The sequence below is a fragment of the Monomorium pharaonis genome, chromosome 4, assembly GCF_013373865.1.
Source record: "Monomorium pharaonis isolate MP-MQ-018 chromosome 4, ASM1337386v2, whole genome shotgun sequence".
NCBI lineage: Eukaryota > Metazoa > Arthropoda > Insecta > Hymenoptera > Formicidae > Monomorium > Monomorium pharaonis.
Window position 1 is genome coordinate 18,232,471 of NC_050470.1, and position 27,618 is coordinate 18,260,088.

Sequence of the window (27,618 nt, forward strand, 5' to 3'; positions counted from 1 at the left end):
TATGAGTGATTAATCGAAAAAGGCGTACTTTGACGTATTTCGACACACAGCAAATAGTCACTCGCGATCCCGATATAGAGAGAAACAGCGCGGGATCGTAAATGCTTGTAACTTGAACGAATTGCGCGAAGCGCAAAGAATGATCTTGGCGGGCGGTAGCAGGCGCAAGACTGGCCGCGGAGGATCGCTCCGGGAAATTGGGCGCCTCCACACTATCCGATCAAAACGCTTACAGTGCGTGGTGATCACTCATCACGCAGCTGATCTGCGGAGGACCACGCGATCCTCCATCGAGAGGATCACGCGGTCCTCCACCGAGGAGCATGAAGCTCAGAAACTGCGGTTCGAGACGGCCGGCGTGATATTATTGTGTCCCCGCTCGTCCGCTGCTAAATCTTATTGACATGCCGTGAACATGTCATCAGCAAGCGCGACAAATTCAAGGGACGGTAAATTTGAAAGGGAAAATCATATCCCGAACAACAGTAGTTAATAATAAATACACACACAAATTTGTGAAATGTATAAAATTAATATAACGTGTTCATGTTCTTGAAACTAATTCCAAAATAAATTAGACAAGAGAAGTATAAAAATAATTCGCAATTTAACAAAGTAAGTAATAAAAATATATACATACATAATAATAGAATACGTGATAAATTTAAGAGTTTTCTGTCTCACATTTATTCCTGAAATGTCGGTTGGATATGACTTAGTTTAGTTTTAACAGTGACTAAAACTTTGTCTGAGATGAGTTTGTCATGAGTCTTGTTATTATATATGTATTTTTATTATTTTCTTATTTTGTTAAATTGTGGACTAGTTTCATATTTCTTTTATTTAATTTATTTTGTAATTAATTTTAAGAATGACACGATCACGTTACGTTAATTTTACATATTTCACGAATTTATGTATGTATTTATAATTACTGAGTAAGAGGATAGAAACTGGTTGTTAGAGAGGAGGGCGGAGATTAAGAGTCGCTGGGAGGTGAGGTTAGATGAGGACTTGACAACGGAGGAGAGAAAAACCAGGTGGAAGATGCTAGAAAGGACAAATGAGGAGAGAAATAAGGGAAAGAAAGTATGTAGGGAATAAAAGTATGTGGGTGGACGGGATAGAATGGGTATGGAATAAAAGGAAAGAAAAGTGGGAAATAGGCGAGGGAGAAGAAAAGGGAGAAGGGAATTAAAGGGGAGAGGAGATGGAGGATATAGTTATAATCTATGTTTTATGTTCTTAGGAAGAGACGGAGGATGGTAGGGAGAGAGACATGGAAAGGAGAGAAGACTTGGATAGAAGGAGACGGAGGAGAAGCAGGAGGGAAGGAGAGAAGGAAAGAAAGCATGAGGAGAATAAAGAAGGTGAAGCAGAGAAAGCAGAGGAAGACAGGAGAGAAAGTGGAGGAGAAGTCCCAGGATGAAAAAGGAAAGAGAAGATCGAGGAGGAGAGGTTAAAGAAGATAGCAGAGAAGAAATGGAAAGAGAGAGAGGAGGAGTGGTCAGAAAAGGGACGGAGGGGGTAGGGGGGTAGAGGCGTGCAAGGGGGGTGGGGGGTAACAGATTGTAAGGGTCGCATATGGCCAGGTCGGTTCGGGAGTAAAAGGGCTATGTATGTGAACGGTTCGTGAACGCTTCGTGAAAAAAGCGCCTTGTATACCCCGTAATTGGGACGCAATAAAGTCTATTCTATTCTATTCTATTCTAATTACTGAGTATTAATATTTAAAAAAGTTGCAATGTAATTAAGATTTTAACTTATTTTTCATTTGACATGTTGGCGTATTTATTTAACATTTATAGTACATCTGGGGAAACTATACATTAAAAATGATCGAATAACGAAATGTCTATTAACTATTATAGAATTAAGAAATTGGATATAAAGATCTTTTGCTAACTCGTCAGCTCTTTCTATTTTTAGTTGTATTTAATAATTTATTAAAAATTTTTATTATTACTTAATGTGCATTTATAATTGGTTTTATTATAATTAATTTATTATAATTTAAATAAGACAATAAATTACATTAATGGTAAAAAATTTAATAATTAATAATAATGAATAATATGATCAATGCTATCAATGATTGATATCAATTGATCTGCTTGTTGATCGCGATGCTCGAGATGAGCGGGGGACATGCAAGGGGACGGGGGGAGCATAGGCGCCTTTCGTCAATTCTCAATCGCTGGCCGCTGAACGCACGCTTTCGTGGCAGCCTTGGAGGAAGAGAGACTCGAGACTCGAGGTACGAACGCAACCGGGTGCTCGGCGGTGCTCGGCGGAGCACCCGTGGTGCCCGCGGCCTAAAACTTGCACCACTGCTTCACTCCTCGGAAATATCCGGTATCATCGCGTGTCGATTTTCCACAGCGAAATCTCTCGCGCCCTGCCGCTTCGGCTGGTCCGGCTGGCCAGGCCGCGATCGAACCGATTTTTTGGTGGCGGGCGGTTGGCATTGATACGGCCGCTCCCCCGGTCTGCAGCCTGGTGGCGTGCCCTCGGCGTGATTCCTCCAGAGAATCGTCTTGTAGTCATGCGGTATCCTCGTAGCTCAGGGACGGCAACGCGCAGCGGGGCTCGACGCTCGGCTCGGCAGGGAAACTCCCAGCGAGGCACCTCGTCCACTGTCGGTAGTTCGCGACAAAACTCCCACGACGGCTGCTTCTCTCCCGTCCTTGATACACTTTTGGGATTGAGTCCACACTCGGTGCCTTATCTCTAGATAAACTAATAACTAAAAATGAAAAACGTAGCGCGAAAGTTAGAAAGAAAGACAATAAAACAATAAAGTCGTTTCCCCCTCGGCTCGGCGAGTAGCTCTAGGTCGACCCCCTTAGTCGGACTTACGCCCTTGTGACAAGCGCGACCGGACGCGCCACGTCACAAAATAACATTTAAATTTTCGGTGTCTTTTATTAGGTTGATAATATTTGGATTCTTTTTTATAAAAAACTGTTCGGGCGTCGATCTCGATGAAATTGCTTGATGCCGGGTTCCATCCCGAATGGAGCGCGAAGCGAATTTGAAGGAATGTGGTCTCTCTGCGGCGGAATGGAATCGAGGGAAAAAATAAAGCACACCTTTCACAAAACAGTTTCACTGTTTATTCTTACCAATGATAACCGAAGCGAGGGGCGAACCATATCTCATTGTAGATTAGCGGAAATCTTCTTGGCGTCCTTGTGAACCGCCACTTATATCCAAAACGGAAATCTTGTAGAGCTTCTTGGTTGAAGCTCGCGCGTTATCGGAAATCTTGCGCGCGGTTCGACGGAGATCTAGCGTGCGAGGCAGAGGACGGTCGCAAGAGAGATACGGGCACCAACTCACGAACTTTGATAGACGCGGTTTTACAATAAAAGTCTTAAATGACGAATATCAGAAAAGACGACAAAATTTGGTGACATCATATCACCACAGACTTGTAATGAACGACGAGATTTTTGTACTAACTAGTGCGACAAGAGAGTTTTGACGATATAAATAAATCTCCGAGAACGGGGTTGACGGATTGCGGCAAAATCCGCGAAGCGACGTACCGTCGATGCTTTGAAAGACTGAATTGAAACATTCATTCGCGCTATGTCTCGAAAAGCCGGGAGTGTTAGAAGGGGGAACGCGAACTTGTTTTCGCATGATTCCCGTGTGGTTTACTTTACCGAGGAATTCCACCGTGATTAGGGAGCGCGTGATACGAGCGTGATGGCGACGTGCGGGGCGTCCTGATCGACGGATCGTGACGCGCGACGGCCGCTGTCCGCTCCCCAATCATACACTAGAATCATTCCACGCGAACAATGCCGAAATTTTCCTAAGACCGTTCGAATCCTGAACATACCGCCCGCCTCGGAACGATAGTTCCGAAACATTACAAGTTTGTGTTTGACCCTGATTTATGAGGAGAAATGTTCCTTCGCCATGACGCAACTTAATAATTCACATACGACGTTGATAATTGAAAGTATAGAAAATTTACGTGTAATTTGCAGCGAGAAACTTAAATCTAACTTACGAACTAAGGAACAATATCAACGAAATGTTGGTTACTCGAACCCTCGTCTTCGATCGGCAGAACGCACAATTTGACGATCGGGCGTCTATACTCAGAGGTGGCCGTCTTAACCGTAACCACCCAAACTAATCCGTCTGAGCCTGCGTGATACTGTGTCACTCAATCGAGCTCTCACTTACATGGAGGCAACGTAGAATTTCGCAGAATAACGATTTAGCCGACCCGAATCGGCGATTTTAGTTGCCGCCACTTTGTTCGCTGTTGTAATGTGTTGACGTAGTCGGTTTGCCATAATTTCCAAAATCGTTCTAAAATCTTGATGTCGCCCGAGTTGCCAGCGCGATAGGCGGTTCTCGTTCAATTGAAGATCGAAGGTTTCGGATTTATGGCGAGAGCGGACCCGATCAGAATGTGGCCACGCGTTAGACACTCGTAATCATCCAGCATATCCGAAAGAGGCGCAATCGGGCGTGAATTGAGGTAGGCTTCGATCTTGCATAACAGGGTTGAAAATTCTTCGTACGTGAGCATATGGAGTGAGTCCCAGATGCGCACAATAATAAACGGACACAGTAACAAACGGATACAGACCAAAGGGACACAGTAATAAACGGACACAGTGCGAAACGAACACAGTAACAAACGGACACAGTGCGAAACGGACACAGACCAAATGCGCACAGAGCAAAACGGACACAGTGCGAAACGGACACTGATTAAATGCGCACACTGCACATGCGCACGGACCAAATGCACACACGGAAAGTCGCAAACCCATGTGATGCAGTGAATGCTTTGCGCGCGCACACACACACGCACGCACGCACACACACACACACACACACACACACACACACACACACACACACACACGCACGCACGCACGCACGCACGCACACACACACACACACACACACGCGCGCGCGCGCGCGCGCGGGATGATGCAAGGGGGGCCTTTGGCCCCCCTCCAGCACCCACCCCGTCCAAGTCGCTACCCCGTCCCATCGCTAACCTATGTAGACTTTACTCTGCTTGCAATGTACATGGATTGCATTTGGTCCGTGCGCACGTGCAGTGTGCGCATGTGCAGTGTGTGCATTTGGTCCGTGCGCATTTGGTCTGTGTCCGTTTCGTACTGTGTCCGTTTCGCTCTGTGCGCATTTGGTCTGTGTCCATTTGCTACTGTGTCTGTTTCGCACTGTGTTCGTTTCGCTCTGTGCGCATTTGGTCTGTGTCCGTTTGTTACTGTGTCCGTTTGTTACTGTGTCCGTTTGTTACTGTGTCCGTTTATTACTGTGTCCGTTTGGTCTGTGTCCGTTTGTTACTGTGTCTATTTCACTCAGCCTGCTGTGTCCGTCTATTACTGTGCGCATCTGGGACGCTCCCAGCATATGGCTGCCTAGCACGCGACGCAAATGTGTTTTGACACTCAGCACGCCCGCCTCCCATAACCTGCCGAAATGCGGAGCGGAAGGGAAAATAAAGTTTTATGTTACATTATCTGAAGCGGTTGAATTCAAAAAGTCATGGTCGCGCAGAGCAGCTCTATAAGTTAAAGACTCTCGACCGGCGCCGACGAACGTTGTCCCGTTGTCTGAATACATTGCTTGGGGCAAACCGCGACGGGCGCAAAAACGAGAAAAGGCATTTAAAAACGACGACGTGGAGTAATCTCCAACGCTCTAGGTGTATCGCATTAGTCGCAAGACAAATGAAAAACGCGATATAAGCTTTACGCGATGTAATGCCTTGACCTGCGAAAGCGCGAATCTGCACGGGGCTCGCGTAGTCAACACCGCAGTGCGAAAAACTACGAGCTGGCGCCGTTATTCGAGGTTCCGGAAGATCTCCCATTAGTTGAATAGAAATCGTGGCGCGCTCACGTGTGCATACTATACATTTATGACCGATTTAATAAGATCACGAGCTCGAACTATCCAAAAGTCGCGACGCAAGAGATTTAGCGTTAGCTGAGGTCCGGCGTGCAACGTTTGCAGGTGAGTTTGAGTCACAATAAGCGACACCAGTAAAGGCGCCGCTAGAAGGATGGGATGCCGCCTAGAAAACGGATATGAAGCTCTGTGCAGCCGCCCCCCAACACACAGAAGTCCGTCTTTATCAAAGAATGGATGAAGAAAGAGAAGCAAACTTTTCAAGGAAATGGATTGATTTTTCGCTAAGAATTTGACTTCCTCTGAAAACATTGTAGTTTGAATTTTCTTGAACCAGAAAGTTTTAGCATTATTGCAGTCCGATACTGAAAGAATTACATCTTTGGCTGCGAGGTCAGGAATTACTAACGAGGAGCGCTTGATACGACACGAGAGACGAACACGACACGAGTTGACAAACTTACGAAGGTAAGTGGTAACGCGAATGAGCTTTGGTCATGATAAGTATCGTGTCGCGAAATTCCAAGTTTCGGTCGGTTTAGAACACTGAAGAGATATCATCTTTTTTTCTAAGGAGGTTTGAGGGGAAAGATACGTGTGGGCACAAGGCCACTCATGGACGTCGCAACGAAGCTAAGCGGGGCCATGCCATCATAGCATGTGATTAACAATTTCATTGCCGAATATACAGCGCAATCCGCGGGATTGTCATCGATGGAGACATGTCGCCATTCACTGTTCGGAAGGCGAGACTGAATTTCACTGACGCGATGCGCAACAAACGTTCCATCGCGATGGATGTTGCGTTACTCATGCGAGAACTGTTGTGGAGTCCGTCCAACAGAAATAGAGAAGATCGCGATAACCGATCGATCCGCGCACGAAATCGATAAGTCGCGCTAACAACAATGCAGCTGATAACTCCAAGCGAGGTACTTAAAGGTTTTACCAGCGCGACCTTTGATTTTTTGACTAGCAGAGTGATAGTAACTTGTCCGGGCGACACGATTTTAATGTAAACAACAGCGGTGTACGCGTAATTTGAAGCGTCGGCGAAATCGTGAATTTCAGCTGACTGGATGTCAGATCCGAGTCCGCACCAGCGCGCAATGTGCACCTCTTGTATATGCACGAAGCGAGAATAGATCTCTTTCCATTGAGACAAGAGGTTATAGGGAAGTGTATCATCCCAGTTTAGGTTTTGCTGCCAGATTTGCTGCATGAAAATTTTGCGGTTATGAGTACTGGAGTTACCCATTCGAGCGGATCGTATAACTTTGCTATGGCGGACAAAATGATGCGTCTGCTAGATGGAGTGGGTTCAGATAAAGTTACGCTAAATTCGAAAAGGTCGTCGAAAAGGAGTGGACTCCAACCAATTCCGAGAATTTTGATTTTTTCGGGGTAAATGATCGCTTACCGGACGAGCCGAGAGAGGCTGGGTCGAGGTCCCCGAGAAGAGCTGGCGAATTGCTAGTCCATTTTCGTAAATTAAATCCGCCGAATTTTAGCAGAGCTATTATTTGATCCCGGGCTTGCCAAAGGAAATTCGCATCGTCCGCGTCGAACAGAACGTCATCAACATAAATGTGATCGCGTAGAATGGGTATTGCGAGGGGAAAGCGGTGACCTTCGTCATTGACGAGCTGTTTCAAAACGCGAAGAGCAAGAAACGACGCACACGACATTCCATAAGTGACCGTTAACAATTGGTAATCGGTTGGCGACGCGGAGGGTAATGCGCTCCAGAGAATTCGTTGATAATTGATATCACGATGGTCAACGATTTGATGGTACATTTTTGCGAAATGAGCGGAATACACATACTTATACCTTCACCATTGTAACACAATTGACGCATATCTGTAATTTGGGACCTGCGAGTAGATGATCATGTAAACCGGATCCGTTAGATGTTACGCTTGGCGCGTTAAACACGACGCGAAGAGGTGGGCTTTCCGCACGACTCCGTGATGCGAAATGTAAACACACTGTTCAATTTGACCTTGAGTCGGAGGAGCAGATTGCATATGACCGAGACGTTTGTACTCTGCGAGAAAGTCACGATATTTCGTAGCCAACGACGAATTATTCTCAAAACGACGTTTTAATGATTGAAGCATGCGTTCGGCGTGTGGCCTCGAAGACCCGATGTCCAGAAGTGAAGGGTTTTTGAAGGGGAGACGCACGATATATCGGCCGTCGGGATTGCAAGAATGAATAGAGAGAAAATGATCCTCAGACTGCTTTTCTTGTGGCATAAAAATTGCCGGGAAAGCTCATCGACTTCCCAAAAACGCCGAAGCTCCGCTTCAAGGACAGGAGAGCTTGGATACGATGTATAGAAATAGAGAAGAGGGAGCAATAAACCGAAGGCCCAGGTGAGGATGATGCAGAATTACTGGTTGAGGTACCGATCGATCTCGAGGTGATTTAACCAAAAACAAAGTTCTGGGCGATAAGCGTTTCAATCTCTCCCCGGCGGACACCATCCAGAATAATATCGCTATACAAATCAGCCATTATAATAATATTAATAGGATTGAGACTGGTCGGATCCGAGTCAGTAGATTTGCGAGATGAGTAAAAGACGAAATGTCTGAGTTACGTTTTGAGACTGTCCCAATTGCGTACATAAGCGATTGAACACAGTCGTATTTCCCGTTTGGACACAGTATCGATTGTACATCGTCCCGATCGGACACAGTCCCGATTGGACATGGACCAGATTGCGCACGGACCCGATTACGCACCGACCCGTTTGCCCACGGACCCGATTGCGCACCGATCTGTTTGCACGAGTGAGGCCCGATTGGACACAGACTCGATTGGACACAGACCCGATTGCACGTGGACCCGTTTGCACACAGACCCGATTGCACATGATACGATTCCGCATTCTCATTGTGTTCCATATGACACACGCTAATTGTAAGTTTCGTTTGACTATTGATTACATATATGTGTAAGTTTACTGCGTATAATTAATTAGACTAAAAAGTTAGCAAATTAATTTGTCTTTATACATAGCCATTATGACATACCTGGCACATGCCATAAAAACTTGCGTGAGTTATAGGAATTTATCATAAAATCTTACACTTGATAAGGACCCAAATCTAGGGTCGAAACGTAGTGATGTATCATTTTGTGAATAAAGCTGGCCAGTAAGATCGAACTAATTCTACTTTCAATTTTAATTGTTCACTGGCGAAGTAAACAACCATTTTTATCTTTTACATATGTTATCAAGGTCAGTATTCTGAGTAATGCTGTGAAGATTTTAGGCCACGCTCGGCACCTATTAAAAAGTTGTTAACACGGAAGGTTTTCACGAATTATTTGTAATTTTTGATTTTGAAATTGCCCTGGGGCATGCGCGCGCGCGCACACATACACACACACGGGGAATTCAAAGGTCATTTATCGTTTTTATTTACTTCATGTACTATCTTACTTGTACGTATATTTCGTCGACCTAGAAATGCGCTAAAGTACGGTACGTATACATAATCAATCCAATTATATGGTCTAGAAAACGCGTGGGCGGGGGAGGGGCTGTGCCCTCTCCCCGTAATTTTTCCTAACTTTAATCCACCAATTTTATGTCGCTATTTGGTTAATGCGAAAACATTGGGAACAAACAGTGTGGATCTTGTTTGACGTGGAAAGTCGCAAACACATGTGGTACTGTATAAGCGTGGACATCGTTTACTTTACTTACTTTCCACGTCAAACAAGATCCACGCTGTTCGTTTCTAATGTTTTTACATTAACCAAATAGCGACATAAAATTGGTGGGTTAGGGTTAGGAAAAATTACGGGCAGAGGGTGCAGGAGGAGGGATGAAGCCCATCCACACGTTCTCTATAACATATAATTTTACGACTTTTCACAAGTTTCATTCCACATTAATTAGAAAACAATGGTACATTTTTAATCTTTTTTGTTTATAGCTTTTTTGGACTTACCCGATTAAAAACTGTTATTTATATTACTTTTTACTTTTTAACCATAAGAAACCACTACAAAAAGTTTCAGCCCATTTGGAGGTGGAGCCGTGGTTCGGAAGATTTACCATTACAAATAATTCGTGAAAACTTTCCGTGTTAATAACTTTTTAATAAATGCCGAGTGCGGCCTAAAATCTTCACAACGTTACTCAGGATGATGACCTTGATAACATATGTAAAGAACATTGAAATTGGAGGTTGCTACGTACAACTGTATAATTACCGTTTCTTTTAATAACCCCAAGGTATCTAAGAATGAAATACAATCGTTTTCTTCAATTTTGTGTGTAAACTTAATCAGTAGATAGTAACTATTAAAAGTATATAGTACGTTATTAACCTCATTTCTTGGCAAAGTGGTGATGATATCATCAACATAACTGTATAACGAACCGAATGTAAAATTTAAAATTTTTTAAGCCACTGGTTTCCAAATTATCCATTAATATGTCAGCGAGAATCAGCGATAACGGAGATTTCATTGGATTACCAAAGACCTGCTCATAATATTCTCTATCAAATTTAAAATTCGTGGAGCTTAACACAAGTTCAACCGCACGTACGAATTGTGGCAATCGTAGTTTTGTGAACGGTAAATCTCAGCCCATCGTTTTTCGATCAATTTGACAACGGGTTTCCTTGGAATGTTAGTAAATAGCGCTGTGACATTAGTAATATTAACGTTTATTCATTATTAATGTTAACATTTTTGATCGTATTGACAAAGGCCCACCTATTATTTATGTGGAATCGTGGTTTAGAAATCGACTGTTGCAAAATGTTATGCAAATAACGCGCCATATTGTATAATGGGCAGTAGTATATGAGAAGCCATTAGGCGTCAAAACAAACCCCCATTCTTCCCCCTTCTGGTGCCGGGTGGACGTGTCTAGACGGTGTGACGTCACGGAAAGGAGGTGAAATGGAGCGTTCTGATTGGCTGACGCGTGGGCGTTGCCGAATTTGAATGGAGCGTTTTGATTGGCACCTGCATGGTTGCCCAGTGCAGTGATTGGCTACCCTAAGTATACTACTGGATTTTGAATAGAGAGGGGGAGGAAATTTGGGACTAAGGTGGTTTTCCTCCCTCGGAAAAAATGGTGGAGATGACAAAGAAATACAAAATGGTGGAAGCCAGATCTTCGTCCCCGAGCGTCTTGCACAGCAGGGGTGCGGAAAAGACAGGTACAAGTTTTTTGTAACCAGTTAAGAGGCCCTACAAAAAAAAGAGACAGGTCCTACAAGAGACCTTACAAAGGTGCTTTTGTAAAAAGAGAAACTTCTTTTGCCATTATATAGGGATACCTAAAGTATAAACAGGAATAAAAATGTTTCGAGTCTTACAAAAACTAATAACTTCGTATTAACCAAGGAGTACAAAAAATTAGTGGGTTTAACTTTTGTAAGAAAGAGAAATCTTTTGCTATTATGTAAAGAGAAACCTAAGCTATAAACAGGAACGTTTATACCTTAGGTTTCGCATGTTGCAAGTCTTCTGAAAAATCAATAACTACGTATTATAGAAGGGGAGTAAAAGAAATATGCGAGGTTTAAAGTAAAAATTAATTTTATTTTTAATACAGACTTTTCATACAAAATACGTTGTAATTGTCGAAAAATTAAACAAAATTTATGCTTTATGTTTTGTTAAAATTATATGGACACTTTCGTTAAAACGCAGCGAAATTAGTTCCAGAAATATTATATTAAAATAAGTATTGAGGAAGATTAAATCGTTGACTTGAGTGCGTACATTATGTTTAATTTCTCTCTGATTTCCTTTTATTGTTAATTTTATAATCTCACAATCTACGTAACTTAACGAGAGTTTTAGTTCAATTTCTTGACTTTGTCAATTATAAATTTCAAATATTCTAAATGAGCATCGACACATTTGAAAACAAGCCTTGGAACGTAGTTTTCTGAATCACTATTGCAACGGAATATGTGACACTATTGCAACGGTGTGCAAATGATCAGTGCGCATCTTTCCGTGTGCAAATGATCAGTGTGCATCTTTCCGTGTGCAAATGATCAGTGCGCATCTTTCCGTGTGCAAATGATCGGTGCGCATTTCTTGGTGTGCAAATGGGCGGGCAAGTGAACGGTGTGCAAGTGAATGGTGTGCAAATGAATGGTGTGCAACTTTTACGTGTCCAAGTAAACGGTGGCATTTTTTCATGTGCAAATATTCGGTCAAATTTTACGTGTGCATATAACTGGTGTACATTTTTAATAAAATTTCTTTTGGTCCAAATGCACCGTGGTCATTTGAACTGTGTCCAAGTGAGTGCCACCCAAAATAACCACCTTAGCTGGAAAGCGCGAACGAAATAATTACAATAGGAAAGGCGCAAAAATAATCAGTTAGACAAGGACGCGAAGCCTAATGACAACGACAAGCCGCGAGCCGACAAGTAACGCGAGAACGCGAAGGCGGCGATCACAACGCAAACGAAATTACAATAAGGCGACGCGACATTCACGAAACAGAATTGACGAAAATGAAACTGACACGAAACTCGGGAAGAGCCAGAGCCTCACACAAAATCGCGGATTCCGCGGCGCGAATTCTCGATGCACGCAATGCGATCCGGATAACACGCACTTCACGCGTGTGACGGTATGGCGGTCGCGCTACCGGCGTTCTTCCGCGAATTAATACTCTTCTACGCTACGACCCGGGGCCACGATCCTTTGCGAGCGCGCTTCACAAACGTAACTCTATGTCTAACTAAACGATACGCGAACATTAGCCGCCACGAGTCCTTGACAGCCCGCTGCGCATGGGAGTCGATCGCTCGTTCTAACACTAATTGTAAGAAGTACGCCCTCGCGCACTGTACTACATTAAAGAGCTCGCTCCCAGAACGCTAGCACGACCCGCCGACTCGCAAGTGGCTTTACAAAATTATGCACGCGTTACGGGCAACCTCACCGATTTCCTAGTCCTTTCGAGTCCTCTCCAAGGCCCTCGCTCCACCTCGGGACGTTCGTCCTTCGTTCGTTACGTCAGGAACTCGAGGACGGCCGGGCTGCCGATACGCTATCTTGAACAGCTGGTGCGGAAGAGCGATCGATAACGCAAGGTGTTTGATCGCAAGTCTATGTGTGCCCCACGCAGAGGGTGCGCTACGAGACTGCGCGTGGCGCCAGCTAATAAAGGTATGCGTTCCGTGCCTCGCGCCAGCTCGCGCTTAACGGCGTACGCGACTCAATTTCGCGAGGCACCTTTTGATCGCAGGGCCTTTGATCCTCCTCTTTTGCAAGCTGCCTTCCGGCGGTTAGTATAATCTCCTCGAGGCCAAAATGCTGGTTAAAGCTGAAGGATCCTCCGCTGCTGCTGGCCTCGTCGGTTTCTCCGATGTGACGCCTCATTTAGTTTTCTGCCGTGCCGCTTGCCTCGCGGCTCCCACTGGGAATCCCATGCGGTAATTGTCCAGGGCCTCGGCCCTGTCCTCTATTTTCCGCTGCTCCGCCAAGGCCAAATTCCTTGTCCTGTGCGGTGTTCCTCGGTGTTTTCACTGAGTGGAGCGTCCGATATAAAAAAACGCAAAATATAAAAAAAAAAAATTAGACTTCGCAAATAATATCGCTACTGTGGCCCGCCGAGGATCGCGATACGCTCTCTGTACCTCCCGGCTGTTCTCGCTAGCGCGAGCTTGGGCCTTGTGACGGCGGAGGGACGCTGCGACGCCGCAGCGAAACGTCACAGATTATATATATTTCATATAACATATGTAAAAGTACATGCAATTGCAATTAGTTTCCAAAATTTTGTTTTAAACAAGATGTTAATATTATTTTTATTTTTAGCAATATCTTTAACTTCTATCAAAGAAAAGGGAACCATGACTTCTTATTATAAAATGTATAATTCTCCCGAAAAATGCAGACTAAGGAAGGGAATCGAATTATTGAAGAAATATTATAAAGGAAAAATACGTAATTTTCAACAAAATGTACGTCGAAAAACGAACCAGATAGCTACAATGAAGGATATGCTGAATCAATTGAAAAAAAAACTTACTAAATATGGAGCAAACTGAGAATCATTTAGTGAATCAAGTAATATATTTAAACGATTAATGCATGCAAAACGTGTGCCTAGACAATATGATGAACAGTTTCGCGCTTTTGCTTTGACGTTGCACTATTACTCTCCGCGTGCATATGAATATGTTCGTGTAAAGTTCAATTTCTGTTTGCCGCATCCAAAAACTATCACTAAATGGTATGGGAGCATTAATGGAGAGCATGGCATTATTTCGGAAGCTTTAAATTATATAAAGCAATGTGTAAATAATGTTAATTATCCATTACTGGGTTTTATAATTTTCGATGAAATGGCAATTAAACAGCATGTAGAATTTGACGGTACAAAATTTTGTGTGTACTCGGATATAGGTGATAACATTATTTCCAAAGAAAATTATCTTGTAAGCGAAGCTTTAGTTATTATGATTGTGTGTACAGAATGATGCGTTGAAATTACCTATGCTTATTTTTTAATAAACAAAGTATCTAGTGAGATGAAAAGTAACTTAATATTGCAGTGCATTGCTTCTATTAATAATACAAGCACGAAAGTTATATCCGTAACATGTGATGGCTTGAGTGCTAATATTAATACATTAAAATATCTTGGATGTAATTTTGATACAACATCATTGCAGACAACATTTCAACATTTTGATATAAAGGAAATTATTGTTGCTTTCCTCGACCCTTGCCACCTTGTTGAAATTAATACGTAATGTTATCGGAGATATAAAAATTATAGTTGATGGAAATGGAGAACAAATTAAATGGTCTGACTTGGAAACATTACATGCTTTTCAACAATCTAAAGATATGCATTTAGGCAATAAGTTACGGAAGTCTCATATTGATTATCACAATAAAAAAATGAAGGTTCGACTAGCAGCACAAATTTTTAGTACGTCTGTTGTAAATGTACTTTTGTTTTGTAAAAATAATTTGAAATTAAAGGAATTTCAATTCTGCCAGGGAACAATAACATTTTTGAGTATATTTAATTATTAATTTGATATTTTAAATTAAAGAAATATAAGACAAAACGGATTTGAACAACTTTTAAATAAGCAAAACGCGGAATTAATAGTTAATAAATTAAAAGAAATTAAAAATTATACTTTATCCTTAAAAACAATAAATGGCCAGCTTTTAATTTATACTCGAAAAAAAAAAACAGATTTTATTGGTTTTCTTATACAGGATGTCTGGTATTTTTTTATGGAATGTTCATGAGCAGGTAGAGCGCATGAAACTGAACAGAAAAGTCCTTACCGTTTTTCCCTTTCCGCAATAGTTAACAAGTTAGTGACTTGTAAAATTTTCTGTATTAGCCCGGCCTACCGGCAAATGCAAGCGCGCCGAGCGCCCGGCCGCGGCGGCTGCCCCTCCTCAGCGCTTGAACCTTGAGATTGCTAGGCGCGCGGGGGGAATTGTTACAACAAGCGACAATGGCTACGCACAAGCGACGCATAACGCTAAATTCTCCCTTCGAGTTATGATAGTTTCTTACCTTTTTTAATAAAAATAAAATTTTTTAACGACAAAAAGTATGTGTGTACGTGTACACGTGTACAAAAAATATCAGTTCTAATGCTTAAAGAAGTGATTACTAAATTTATTTTTTAAGGGGTTACACCAACCTAGCGGAAAAAAAATTCGATTTTTTTTTATTACATTTTCTTAAAGCTTCAAGTTTCGAGAATATATCCTGAAAGTTTTGTTGATATCTGAAAAAATGCCGGAATTACAGAGAGTTGAGTAAAACGGGATCGAGCGTTCGAGTGCTCGAATTGGAGCAATATCAACATAAATCGCCACTGGACGATGATGTGATTAAAGCCATTCGTTCAATATTTGAAAACAACTTTCTAGTGATAATTTACTGGAGAAATGCGTCGGTGGATTTACGCAAAACGTTAACGAAAGTTTGAACAATCTGATAGCTGCAAAAGTGCAGCAGAGCGGTGCACACGTTGTGCAAATTGCTGCCAATATTGCTGCATACACATTTAATAAAGATGCTGCCGCATATTTATTAATGATAATAAAAGAATTGTGCTGCATATTGCGAAAATCAAGACCGAGCGCGCATCGATGTGGCCGAAGTACGAGCGCAGGCGACGCGCGAAGAAAGGATTGCTCGCTGTCAACAAAAGTCTTCACAGAGCGCTGCTGTTATTGATGTGGAAGGAATCTCATATGGCCCCAGAATTGTCGACTAGAGGTAAAGTGCAAATTCGGCTATTAACAATAGTAGAACTAAACTTGAAACTTTAAACGCGTTTTTCTCAAAACATGTTTTTCAAAGTCGGTGACCACCAAATCTCAAAAACTAATCGATGGATCGTTTTTAAATTTTTACACAATACTCTCAGAAACATTCTTTTGTCGGTGACGATCTTTTTTTTTTTTAATCGGTCTTCATTAAAAATTAAAAAAATAAAAAGGACAAAAATTTTTCGTTTTTTTTTAAATTTTACCTTCAACTCATCGCCATTTTGTAACAAACGATAAAATCGACAATCGGCGATCGTCACCGACAAACCACTACTGTTAACTTAAAAACACCATTTTGTTTTTTTGTTTCAGATGGATCGTTTAGACGGGACAGTGGTCACCGCAAAATACGTTTTTCCAAACCTCAATGTGTGTCGGCGGCCATATTTCTGCTTTCCGTCGCCATTGTTTAATAAAAAAATTTTTTTTATATTGTCGAAACATAAATCAATAATCATCCAAAATTTTATTTAATTCCCACTACCCGTTTAGGAGGAATAAAATATCAAAGTTAGGCCTGTTTTTCGACCGTCTAGGTTGGTGTAACCCCTTAATAAATAACGATTATTTTTAATAAAAAATATTTTTTTGATGGTAGTCTTAAACGCCGTAAACTGTCATTATAAATTTTAAAAGAAGTTGTTATCATACGCTCGAAACAAAATTTGTGCTTCTTCAAAAAACATTAGAAAATTTTATCGATTAAAATGGAAATGACAACCAAATAAAATGTTTATTTCAACTTTATATTCTTAATTAAAAATTAAATAACTAGGATATTTATATTTTTAATAAAATTAATCCTTGTGATAGACTTATAATACACGTAAAAAACTTTATGATAAAAATTACTATGGTAAGTAGTAAACGCGGGCCAAGGAGGAACTATGAAAATTTTTATTATGTTTTTCATCAAATTACGACAATATTCACACTACTTATATGATATAATTCTCTGAACTTTTTTCTTACAGTTCGTGGTTACTACCATAAATAATAAATCATACATAATTTTACTATAAAATTTTCTCCGTGTAAATTTACGGATATATGAATTTATTAAATGTTTGAAAACTTATAAACAATATTTATTTAATTTAAGAAAATTTTAGTATGTAATGTGTGTGTGGGGGGGGGGGAGTGTACATATATACGCGAGCTAAAGAATAATCACTTTGTGACAGGAAACCGCTTGCGGTAGGCCGGGCTAATACAGAAAATTTTACAAGTCACTAACTTGTTAACTATTGCAAAAAGGGAAAAACGGTAAGGACTTTTCTGGTCAGTTTCATGCGCTCTACCTGCTCATGAACATTCCATAAAAAAATACCAGACACCCTGTATGTATCAATAGCGCGATAATATCATATAATGAAATTTGCAAAAAAAAACAACTATTAAAATATATTAGATTCTATAAAATTAGTCAGGATCATGTGGAGTTATTTTTTGCTTGTATAAGACATCACGGAGAACATAATAACAATCCTACCACTCGTCAATTTAAAGCAGCTATGAAAAAAATATTAGTGCATACTGAATTGCGTAATGAACGAAATGGCAATTGTATTCCATTGGAACAAATTTCAATTTTACATGCCTCCTCAGCTAATAAAATATCAAAATCTGAAGATATTATAAATATGACCTCACGTTTAGTATCTATGATTGATGATACAACTATTACTACAAATGAAGATATAAATCAGTTTCATGCTATTGTCGATCATAATTATGTAACAGATAATGGAGAAATTTCAGAATTTTGCTCAAAACATTATTAAATATATAGCAGACTACGTTGTAAAGCAATTGAAAAAAAAATACATTGCGAAGAATGTCTTAATGTTTTGACAGGAAAGGCCTTTATTTGCGCACAGTACAATTGGACACGTTGCAATTGCCCACCGTGCTATTAGACACGAAACATTGCACACCGTTCAATTGCGCACAGTTCGTTTGGACACAATTCGATTGGACACAGTTCGATTGGACACCGCTCGATTGAACACCGTTCGATTGCACACAGTTCAATCGCGCACCGTTCGATTGCACGCCATTTAAGTCGCAAACTCATGTGGTGCAGTGAATGCTTTACATACACACACACGGGAGGGTGCAAGAGGGTGCTTTCGGCCTCCCTTCCCGCACTCAGCTCGTCCAATTCGCTAACCCATGTACACATTGCAAACGCAGCTATAATGTATGAATATTTAATATGCGTTTGATTGAACGGTGCGCAACTGAACGGTGCGCAATGGAACTGTGTCCAATCGAACTGTGTCCAATCGAACGGTGCGCAATTGAACGGTGTGAAATGTTCGTGTCTAATAGCACGGTGGGCAATTGCAACGTGTCCAATTGAACTGTACGTCACTGAACCTCTCCCGAGGATAGCGAAAGTGGATGATGGTCAGAGGAAGAAAAGGAGATGGCGATGGATAACAAGATAGAAGGAGAAGGAAGATGGTGAGAGAGACGGAGAGAAATGAAGAGAATAGAGGAGGAGGAGACAGTGAAAAATCAGGGGCAAGGTGGAGCACTAGGAAGAACGAAAGTGGAGAAGGAGGGAGAGGGGATGAAGAGGAAGCATTGGGAGGGGTTAGAGGGGTGTCCGTGGAGAGATGGGGGTGTTTAGTTTGTAAAGGGTCACTTATGGCTAGGTCGGAGTAAAGAAGAAGGTGATTCTAATGGTTGTGAATGGTTTGGGTACGCTCCATTTAAAAGCGCCATTGTAACACCCATTGGGATAACACAATAAATGTATCTATATAAATCGGATGCAACCTAAGTAGTTATTCTATGCGGGTTCTACGGTCGGGTGCTGGAGGGGTACCGCGGGGGGAAGGTAAATCAAATGGGAAATGAGGGGGGAAAAGGAGTGGGGGGCCGTATAGAAATTTTGACGAAAAAATTGTACACGGTCGCAACCAGGTGCTCCGAGGGGGGTCGAGGGGGGAATGTAAATCAGGTGGGAAACTAGGGGGGGGGTATAGGAGAGGGGGATTTTGTGCCGGGTGAAAAGGGTGTCTGCTGGTGAAACCGTACGGTTGGAGACGCACATGGGCACGGTTTCAAGCGCATACGGGAAGCGCTCGTGCTGGTGAAACCGTACAGTTTGAGGAGCACGTGGGCACAGTTTCAGGCGCATACAGGAAGCGCTCGTGCTGGTGAAACCGTACAGTATGAGGCGCACTGGGGTACGGTTTGAGGCGCGCACAGGAAGCGCTTTTGCTGTTGAAACCGTACGGTTGGAGGCGTACGGGGAAATTCATGGGGAACGCGATGAGACGAGTCATCGCGCGCTTTTCTAGTTTTTGGCGCTTTTTACTCATTGGTCGTTCTATCGACTTCCCCGCGTGAATTATTTTTTATTATTATTATGAGCGATCTATTTTTTTCGACGATGCGTAAGCCGAGCGGAAAGACGCTTCCTACGAGATACCGCACGGATTCAGGCGCGACGAGCGATTCATCTCGTCGCCGTCCGTTTTGCGCCTTTACTCGGCAATTTCTAATTGGTCGAGCCCGTCGAGGAGCACGGGGAAATCCATGGGGAAATGTCTTTTGTGCGTGTTCGTATATGTATAATAGTTAAGCGTATAGAGCGATCTATTTTTTTCGACGATGCGTAAGCCGAGCGGAAAGACGCATTTTCCGAGATACCGCACGGATTCGGGCGCGACGAGCGACTCATCTCGTCGCCTTTACTCGGCAAATTTTAATTGGTCGAGCCCGTCGAGGAGCACGGGGAAAAATCCATGGTGAAACGCATGTTCGAATGAGAGCGATCTATTTTTTTTTTCGACGATGCGTAAGCCGAGCGGAAAGACGCATCCTCCGAGATACCGCACGGATTCGGGTTCGGGCGCGACGAGCGATTCATCTCGTCGTCCTTTACTCGGCAAATTCTAATTGGTCGAGCCCCCGTGACCCATCTCTCGAATCATCTCGAGCTGTGCGTGGTATAAATATTAATCAATATCCTCGGGATGTGCGCAATACGCGGTAATGTGTTTGTATGTAGAATAAAATATTGGTTTGTTTTGAATGGTGTGTGTTAAATTGGAAGATATATAAGAGATTGCATTTAGAGTGCTGCTACAGTTTTAGACTTATTACTGGTTGGTGTTGCTTCTCTCAGAGTATATTGCAGGTAGGTAATGAAAGCAATCCTATGCAATAATAGTTTGTAGTAAATGTGTAAATATTTGTTGTATAGTGAGAAACGATATGGATGTCGAATCGTATGATGAGGGTAGAGTGGATTCACCGGCTTATTTTTTATTGATCGATCTGTTGACTGAACTCTAGGATCCGACTGTATCGGCGACGCGGAAGATCAGGCTGCTCATCGCATCTTTATCGAGTTAGAGCCAAGAATGTAAAATGCGATTGTGAGTTAGTCAAGAGCGTAAAATGTGAATGCGAGACACGTCGAATTTGCGAGGCTATGGAGATGAGACGTATGCTGAAAGATATATATCAATTATGGATCACGAAGGGTACGTTTGATCCCGTGTATTTTAGAATTGAAATGCAGAACTTTATTCGACAAAATATTTCTAACGAAACGTACGCTCGAATGGTTCTGAGTATAATGACAGAGGATGCGTACAGATTTTGGTTGAACGAAGTTCGAGGCTACATCATAAGGTTGGATATGGAGGATTGTGCTACTCAGACGGATTTCCACGCCGAGGAACAGAAGGTAGAAGAATCTCAGAAGAAGAACAAGAAGAAGACGCGGGGTATCGACGCGATATTCGATTCGTTCGGTGATCAGGACACCGGTTTGATATCTCAGAATGTAACGAGAGTAAAGGATGGGCGAGTGTTCGTAATGAGAACCCCTGGGGAAAACGGAGACCGTTTGGTTCGCGTGAGTCTGTACGAGGTCAAAGATATAAAGAGCAGAGATAAGTCCGATTGGTGGAAATTTCCGTGCGCAATTTCTTTATTCCTCGTCGGATACGGATCGCAAGTTTGCATTATTGCGCGAGCTTTTCGAGGTCGTGGCGAATGAGTTGATGACGGTATCCGAAGTCGTGAAGAAGGTACGGGATCAATACAGAGGCAGCAGCGATAATCATTATTCCGAGGAGAGGAAGCGAAAACGCCTTGACGAGTCGACGGATAGCGATAAAGTCGACGCGACTGTACAGGAAGCTGCTGGTCCCTCGTCTTTCGGCTATAACGTTTCGAATAAAAAATAATGTGTTACATCATATGATATCTATCACGGTGATTGATAATTTGTAATCGCGAATGATATAATGCCTTCGCAATGTTATATGTATCTTATATGTGGAATAAATATAAGAAATCGAAATATGTATTTAATGTATTTAATGTAAAGAAATATATTAATGATTGAAAAGTACGTTTATTTTTTTCACAATCGAAGCTTACACTAGCGTAGTGAAAAGATATGAAATATTACAATATAGGGTAATATAAAATCAAGTGTGTGATACGCTTGCAGAGACAGGCTATATTTGTTTATTTAAAAATACAATTTTTTTATTACAACAAAGGAGATTACGAAACCGAGAACGGTATGTTTAAAAGAATCCGAAACAGATAACGGCTAGTTCGCAATCGACGATGTCGTTGATATCGAATTGCGCGCTTTCCCGGATCGCGCGCGGACCGTCAGCGGGATTGTCAACGTTTACGATGATTTCCTAGAAACGTTTGACTTTCGCGTCAACGATTTTCGTCACCGGGGAGAGCGCTTTAACGATGCGATCGATGCAGTAATCGTGGTCGAACATAACAATCACGGTTGAGAGCGATAAGAGGGATGTTCCAAACGTAGAATCGGTAGATTGTTTATTTTTCCAACTCGCAGGAAAATGTTTCCAACCATAGGTAATTCCATGTTGTCGTATGTGTTGTTGTTGTTGTTGAAGCGAAGTGTCGTTATTATCATAGATTTTAGTTTTACCAGTTCCTTCCACTCGTCGACCGTGAATGAGATTTCCTTTCCGTGACAATCTCCGAGTACGATGTTCACGTACGATGGTGACTTTACGACGATGCCGATGTCTAGGTACTTGTACCCTGTTTTCGTCAACGTGTATCGTCTCGCCAATATGCGAGGAGGGTCGGGTCGCGCGTTGACATTGTTGAATCTGTAAGTATTATTACTTTACTTTGTTTGGTTAATAGCGTTGTAAATAAAAAGTGAAATAACAGTACTTACGTTTGTTTTCTCTTCGTATTTTCCTTATTCGCCCAATCTAAATTTTTTCGTTTCGCATTACCATCGTCGAACGTATCGGATTGTCGTTCCGCCAACGTAGAATACATCGTCGATTATTTTCGCTCTTACGTTGCGTATCGGTAGACGGATTACGCGAGACTAACCGTTCTCTATGGATTATGCGTCCTAAAATAAATTGCTGTCCCTCTTTCTCATTAATGTTTCGGTATTTTGCGTGAATTTGTGCAAGAGGTCGCGCAATTGTTGCAGTAATCCGTATCGCGATGCCGATCGATTGTATGTCAAACCTACTCGCCGAGAGTACGTTTTCCGTAAATTCGTTAAATTTGTAAATCTGTTGTTGCGACACGAAATAAAAGTTACCGTCGAGGTATCGGAAAGCTAACGTAATATTCGGCGGTATTCCCGGAAAGATCGTTTGAATAGTATAATATTTAACGATGCTTCCGTTATAGTCGTCCACCTCACCGATCATGTATCCGTTGTATATCACGTAGGAGCGCCCCCGATTTGTGTTTATCGCGGCGTTTATCGTCGCATCTGTGGGCAATCCGAATTCCGAAAATGTTCTTGGCCCATTGGTATCCAACGAGAAGCTCGGATAATTCACTTTGTAAATAGCATTATCCACGAATAGTATTATATCGCCGGACGGAGTTTGATACGAGGCTGAAATGCGCGTATAATTCGGAGGTAGAAATTTCAAATAAGTAGAAAGTGCTAGTGGTTGATTATATTTTTTATCGTCCAGTCTTATCAACCATACGTATTTTTCGCTCGCGATATACATTCGTTTTCTCAACAGTAATATCGCATTGATGCGTTTTATTTCGCACAGATCGTTTGGAATATCCTTTGGTGTTGGTACCGGAAGTTTTGGGGGGGATATTGGTTTATTCGGCAACTTTTCGGTAGCCGAGTTACCGTAGAGATTTTGAATATTAAGAATATCCTCGTCGCTTAGTTTAATAGAATAAGAATAATGTGTTGTGTAGGCGTACATGATGGAATCCGTGTGTGGATCGTGTTGCAATCCTAAGGAATGACCAATCTCATGCGTCAGCACATATAATAAACTGTCAAAGTTCGCTGGAGTTTGATCTAGATAAATATACTAATGTTCCTTACTGTCGACATGAATTTCGGAAATATAATCTGCGTGCCCCGTTGGATAAGCAGCATGAGCGAGTACCCCTCCCTAACCATCCAAAGGAGAGGGGCACAAGTTACCATTTCGACGATCGAACATCATGTGATTACCGTCGCGCCATGATATTAAAATATTTGGATGTGATATATTTTGTTTGAATGTCAATGACGATGCAGCTTGCCATAAATTAAAAGCGGCCCGGGCGGTTTCTAACATTGGTTTTTTTGCTAAATGAAAATTCCACGTGAGTTGCCTTTGCGGCCATTTATTTCCGATAGCATTCGAATTTTGTTGTATAATGTCAGGTTGTCCACATCGCGGTTTACGCATCTGATCTAAGGTTTCGTTGCTCACCTCGCCGGTAATTGATAATTTATAATATTCTTGAAAAAGGCTGATAGAGTCTTGGAGAATTCGCTATTCGCCAATGGTTTCAAACGATTGCATCTTCTCGTTGAGATATCCATATTTCTGTAGATAATTAATCGCGAATTCGGTGTTTTCCCTAACGATTCGTTCGTTTTCGTTTGCAAGGGCACAGACAACGGAGATAGCGATCGCGATCGCGACTACGAGATGGGCGCGCATTCCTCGAGATGTTGCGAGATCTGCGTGTACACTTTGAATGGCGAGACGCAATTTATCGACGCGGCATTTTATTTGTTTGTGGTTCCCCCCTTGACATGTTCGAGAAAACATCAATCGGACGGGTATTCTCTTGGAGGTTAGCTGAAACTTGATTACAATTTTTATACAAAATTTTTATACAATTGTAAATGTAAATCTAATTATGAAACGAGAGAATTATGTCACCGTGTATTTATAAGTAAAACAACGGAAAAATGAAATAAGTGCATCCTTGCATTACCTCTATTCTCATAGTAGTCATGAGGTTTCAAAATGTAGGAAACGGTACGGATGCAAGCCCGCAGAAAGCGTACGGATTCAAGCGCATCATCGCATATTTATAATTTCGTTATCTTACGGATTCGAGTGTATCGTCGCAATTTGCGTGAAAAGAAATACATTACTCACAGTTTTCTGGTTGAAAGTAGATATCGCATTTCCCTTATGATTCAACGATTTTGTTTATAATTTTCCGGTTGGAAACGGAATTCGAACGTACCGCAACTACGAACGTACCGTATATATAGAGCGGGTGTTGTCGTGGATGACATCAGAGTTTCAACGTTTTTTCAAGAGGCGTGTGCACATATATTTATATAATGGAACAGTTAACGAATATTACAAATGTGGTGAATGCAATCAACAATCGGAAAATGTATAGCTTAGCCTCGAATACCGATTCGTTAGCAAAAGTTATCGTAAAGATTAACGAGGGTATCGATAAAATTAGAACGAATTTTTTACCGAGTTTTATGTCGGTTGAAATAACGTTCGATAGTAATGATAAAACGCTCGCGGTATTGTAAGAATATAAAACGTATCGTTTTTTTTTTGTGTATTAGTGTTTGTGCAAGCGCGCAAGCGGCGATTCTAACTCAATCGCGTATGCGATTCGATTCACCGGAATGACTCAGCGCTGAGTCCGGAGTGCGTGGATCTCGTGAACCTGATGATGACGAGCGGATTTAGGCATGTAATGAAATAAGCGATGGATATTTTGAATGAAACGTCACTTTATTTCAGTCGTCGCACACAATGACGGGTTTCCGTCTATCCAGAGTGAGAGTTCCACTGGATTAAATCAACCCTCTAACCACCTCGCCTTTTCACTCAAATAATTCAATGATGTTCATGATAGTCGCCCGCAGTCACACACCGCGGATTCTTTATCGATTAGATTATGCGAGAAATGCACTCGAGAACTGGAGGATACGCGCTTCCGCCTTAACTTGCAGGGCGCGGAGACGGCGATCTGTACACCACAGATATCTCAGGCCGACTTACTACCGCGACGCGGCATCCTGAACGCGAACGGGAGCATCATGCTTCTGCTCGGTCCAGGACACCCGGCGTACACGAGCGTCTTAGGGTGGATTTAGAAGGCGAGACCACGCGGATGCCACGAGCGAACGAGCCGCCCGTATCCTCGCTCGCGCGCGACACCCGAAAACACCGTGATCGAATGTTCCCGCGCGAACAGTGTTTCTTTTAATATTTATCTGTTTTTGTTTTTTTGTGCTATTCGATAGGAATCATATACAAAATCAATTGCGTAGCATCGATCGTTACGTTAATGTGATCCTAAATGACATGCTTCGTATCAATGAACAAATACAAACATCTATAAGAAGGTTTTCCAACGGAACGAGCAATATGGACGATGACGTATACGCAGAGGTGTCTCAACTACCCTCATAGACACGAGGAACAATCTAATCTCAGGATCTGCTACGTGTTTAGTAGTAAAAAGTATGAAAAATAATTTTAATATATACTATTACAAAATGCATTTATTGTTATAAGAATGTACGAATATACAATTGTGTAAGAATATAATAAAGTGTATAAAAATATATAATTGAATAAAAAAACAAAATGTATAAGAATGATATTGTATACATATAAAAAATATAATTGAATAAAAAAACAAAGTGTATAAGAATGATATTTTATATAATTGTGTACGCGCGGAGAATATTGAGATCTACGTAGAACGGCGCGCACGTTCGGAGATGGCGAGGAGAACGACGTTGTATAACGTATATAAAAATATAATTGAATAAAAAAAACAAAGTGTATAAGAATGATATTGTATACATATAAAAAATATAATTGAATAAAAAAACAAAGTGTATAAGAATGATATTTTATATAATTGTGTACGCGCGGAGAATATTGAGATCTACGTAGAACGGCGCGCACGTTCGGAGATGGCGAGGAGAACGACGTTAAAGATCTGTAGAGATAGAGAATATATAACAAATCGTTATTAAAAAAAGATAATGTATTATAAAGAATACCTTAATATTTGTTCACTTCTCTCTCGTACAGGATACCGTTTCCTCGGGATCTAGCGAATACCCTGCGGTACTCTAGGAACGTGGATACGCACTCCGCACACTACGAGGCTGGTCGTGTCGTTATTAGACTACGATTACACCTGCTACACGCTGAATGTACCGCGTGTAGCGCAGTCACCATGGAGTGGTATGTCGTCCTTAACTGATATCACGTACGGGCTCGTCCCTGTAATCCTCAGTAACATGTTTCGCAAAATCGTGTGCGCGGCACAAAGTTGGACACATACGTAATTGTGTCCGACCGCGCGCACACCGGGTTACATTCCACACATATAACGTTGACGTTCATAATATTCGCTGGTTTGTTGGATACGTGCCATTTATTCGGTTCCAATATGCGTCCCGCGGAAAAACCTAACAGAGATCCAATATTATTCGGCAAGGTGAAATCTATCCGATACGGACACTTTATTTCGGTTTTCATTGTGTTCTCGTTGGCGCGAAGAACGATCGTTGTACTCGCATCGTAATCGGTATCGGTGTCGTACCCGCAATTCTCTTGTCCCTTGTGTTTGTACGTAAATGCGGCCCTGAGATAACGTCCGATGGCGTTTAGCTCGTAGGATCCCTCGGGAATAACGATCACGTCGTTCTTGTCGCCGTAGTAGAATTTATTGTTTTCCGAGTGAACGTTCGGTATCGTGTTGTAACTTTCAAAATTCGCGAGACCTAACTCGTACTCGCCGTCGCTAAGATCGAGTGCGGGAAAGTAGCTGGCAACGAGAACGTTGTTTACGCTGGACAACGTGAGCGTCATCGACATGACGATCGATTGAATCGGTTTTGCGACTTAAATTATCTACTTAATTCCAATCGAAACCGCGAAGAAACCGCAAACACAACTGACCGCAAATGTTCTGATCGTACGTCTAATACGACCGAGGATTATACGTCACGTCGACGTTATTGCCGAGATACCGCACGAGTTCTCGCGGAGGTCAAAGATTTCCGAAACTATCGAAATAAACGGCTCTGTTTCCTCTCTTCGCGTAAGTGACCCAATGCGTT

At 41.9% G+C, this 27,618-nt stretch overlaps 3 protein-coding genes across 3 annotated transcripts in view; 1 reads left to right on the top strand and 2 right to left on the bottom strand.

Annotated features, from left to right (window-relative positions):
• The window catches only part of LOC118645151, a gene marked incomplete at its 5' end in the record, with an annotated part of 144,092 nt that extends 142,659 nt beyond the window's left edge, over positions 1 to 1,433 (top strand). The window contains 1 exon segment of the mRNA XM_036285670.1: positions 1,250 to 1,433. Within this exon segment, the coding sequence (XP_036141563.1) occupies positions 1,250 to 1,429 (180 nt within the window).
• Positions 1,434 to 19,859: 18,426 nt separating this feature from the next.
• On the bottom strand, positions 19,860 to 26,116 carry LOC118645212. The gene is made up of 2 exons (XM_036285856.1): positions 22,453 to 26,116; positions 19,860 to 22,381 (listed from the first exon to the last, which is right to left on the bottom strand). Exons 1-2 carry the CDS (start codon positions 22,557 to 22,559, stop codon positions 22,027 to 22,029), a joined length of 462 nt encoding a protein of 153 aa, XP_036141749.1. The 5' UTR covers positions 22,560 to 26,116; the 3' UTR covers positions 19,860 to 22,026.
• On the bottom strand, positions 22,639 to 27,373 carry LOC118645366 (72 kDa type IV collagenase-like). Its single transcript, XM_036286241.1, has 3 exons — positions 26,872 to 27,373; positions 22,837 to 23,574; positions 22,639 to 22,760 (listed from the first exon to the last, which is right to left on the bottom strand). The coding sequence occupies exons 1-3, from the start codon at positions 27,371 to 27,373 to the stop codon at positions 22,639 to 22,641; spliced, it is 1,362 nt and encodes a 453-aa protein (XP_036142134.1).
• Positions 27,374 to 27,618: the final 245 nt, after the last annotated feature.

Bases quoted from the DNA above. Each gene is read 5' to 3' on its own strand.
- LOC118645212 (XM_036285856.1), bottom strand. From the start codon at position 22,559: ATGTATTCTACGTTGGCGGAACGACAATCCGATACGTTCGACGATGGT. The intron at 22,382-22,452 runs GTAAGTACTGTT...TAATACTTACAG, and splicing joins AATACGAAGAGAAAACAAAC to ATTCAACAATGTCAACGCGC.
- LOC118645366 (XM_036286241.1), bottom strand. From the start codon at position 27,373: ATGTCGATGACGCTCACGTTGTCCAGCGTAAACAACGTTCTCGTTGCC. The intron at 23,575-26,871 runs GTAACCCGGTGT...ATATTTATCTAG, and splicing joins CAACGTTATATGTGTGGAAT to ATCAAACTCCAGCGAACTTT. The intron at 22,761-22,836 runs GTAACTTTTATT...CTCGGCGAGTAG, and splicing joins AGCTTTCCGATACCTCGACG to GTTTGACATACAATCGATCG.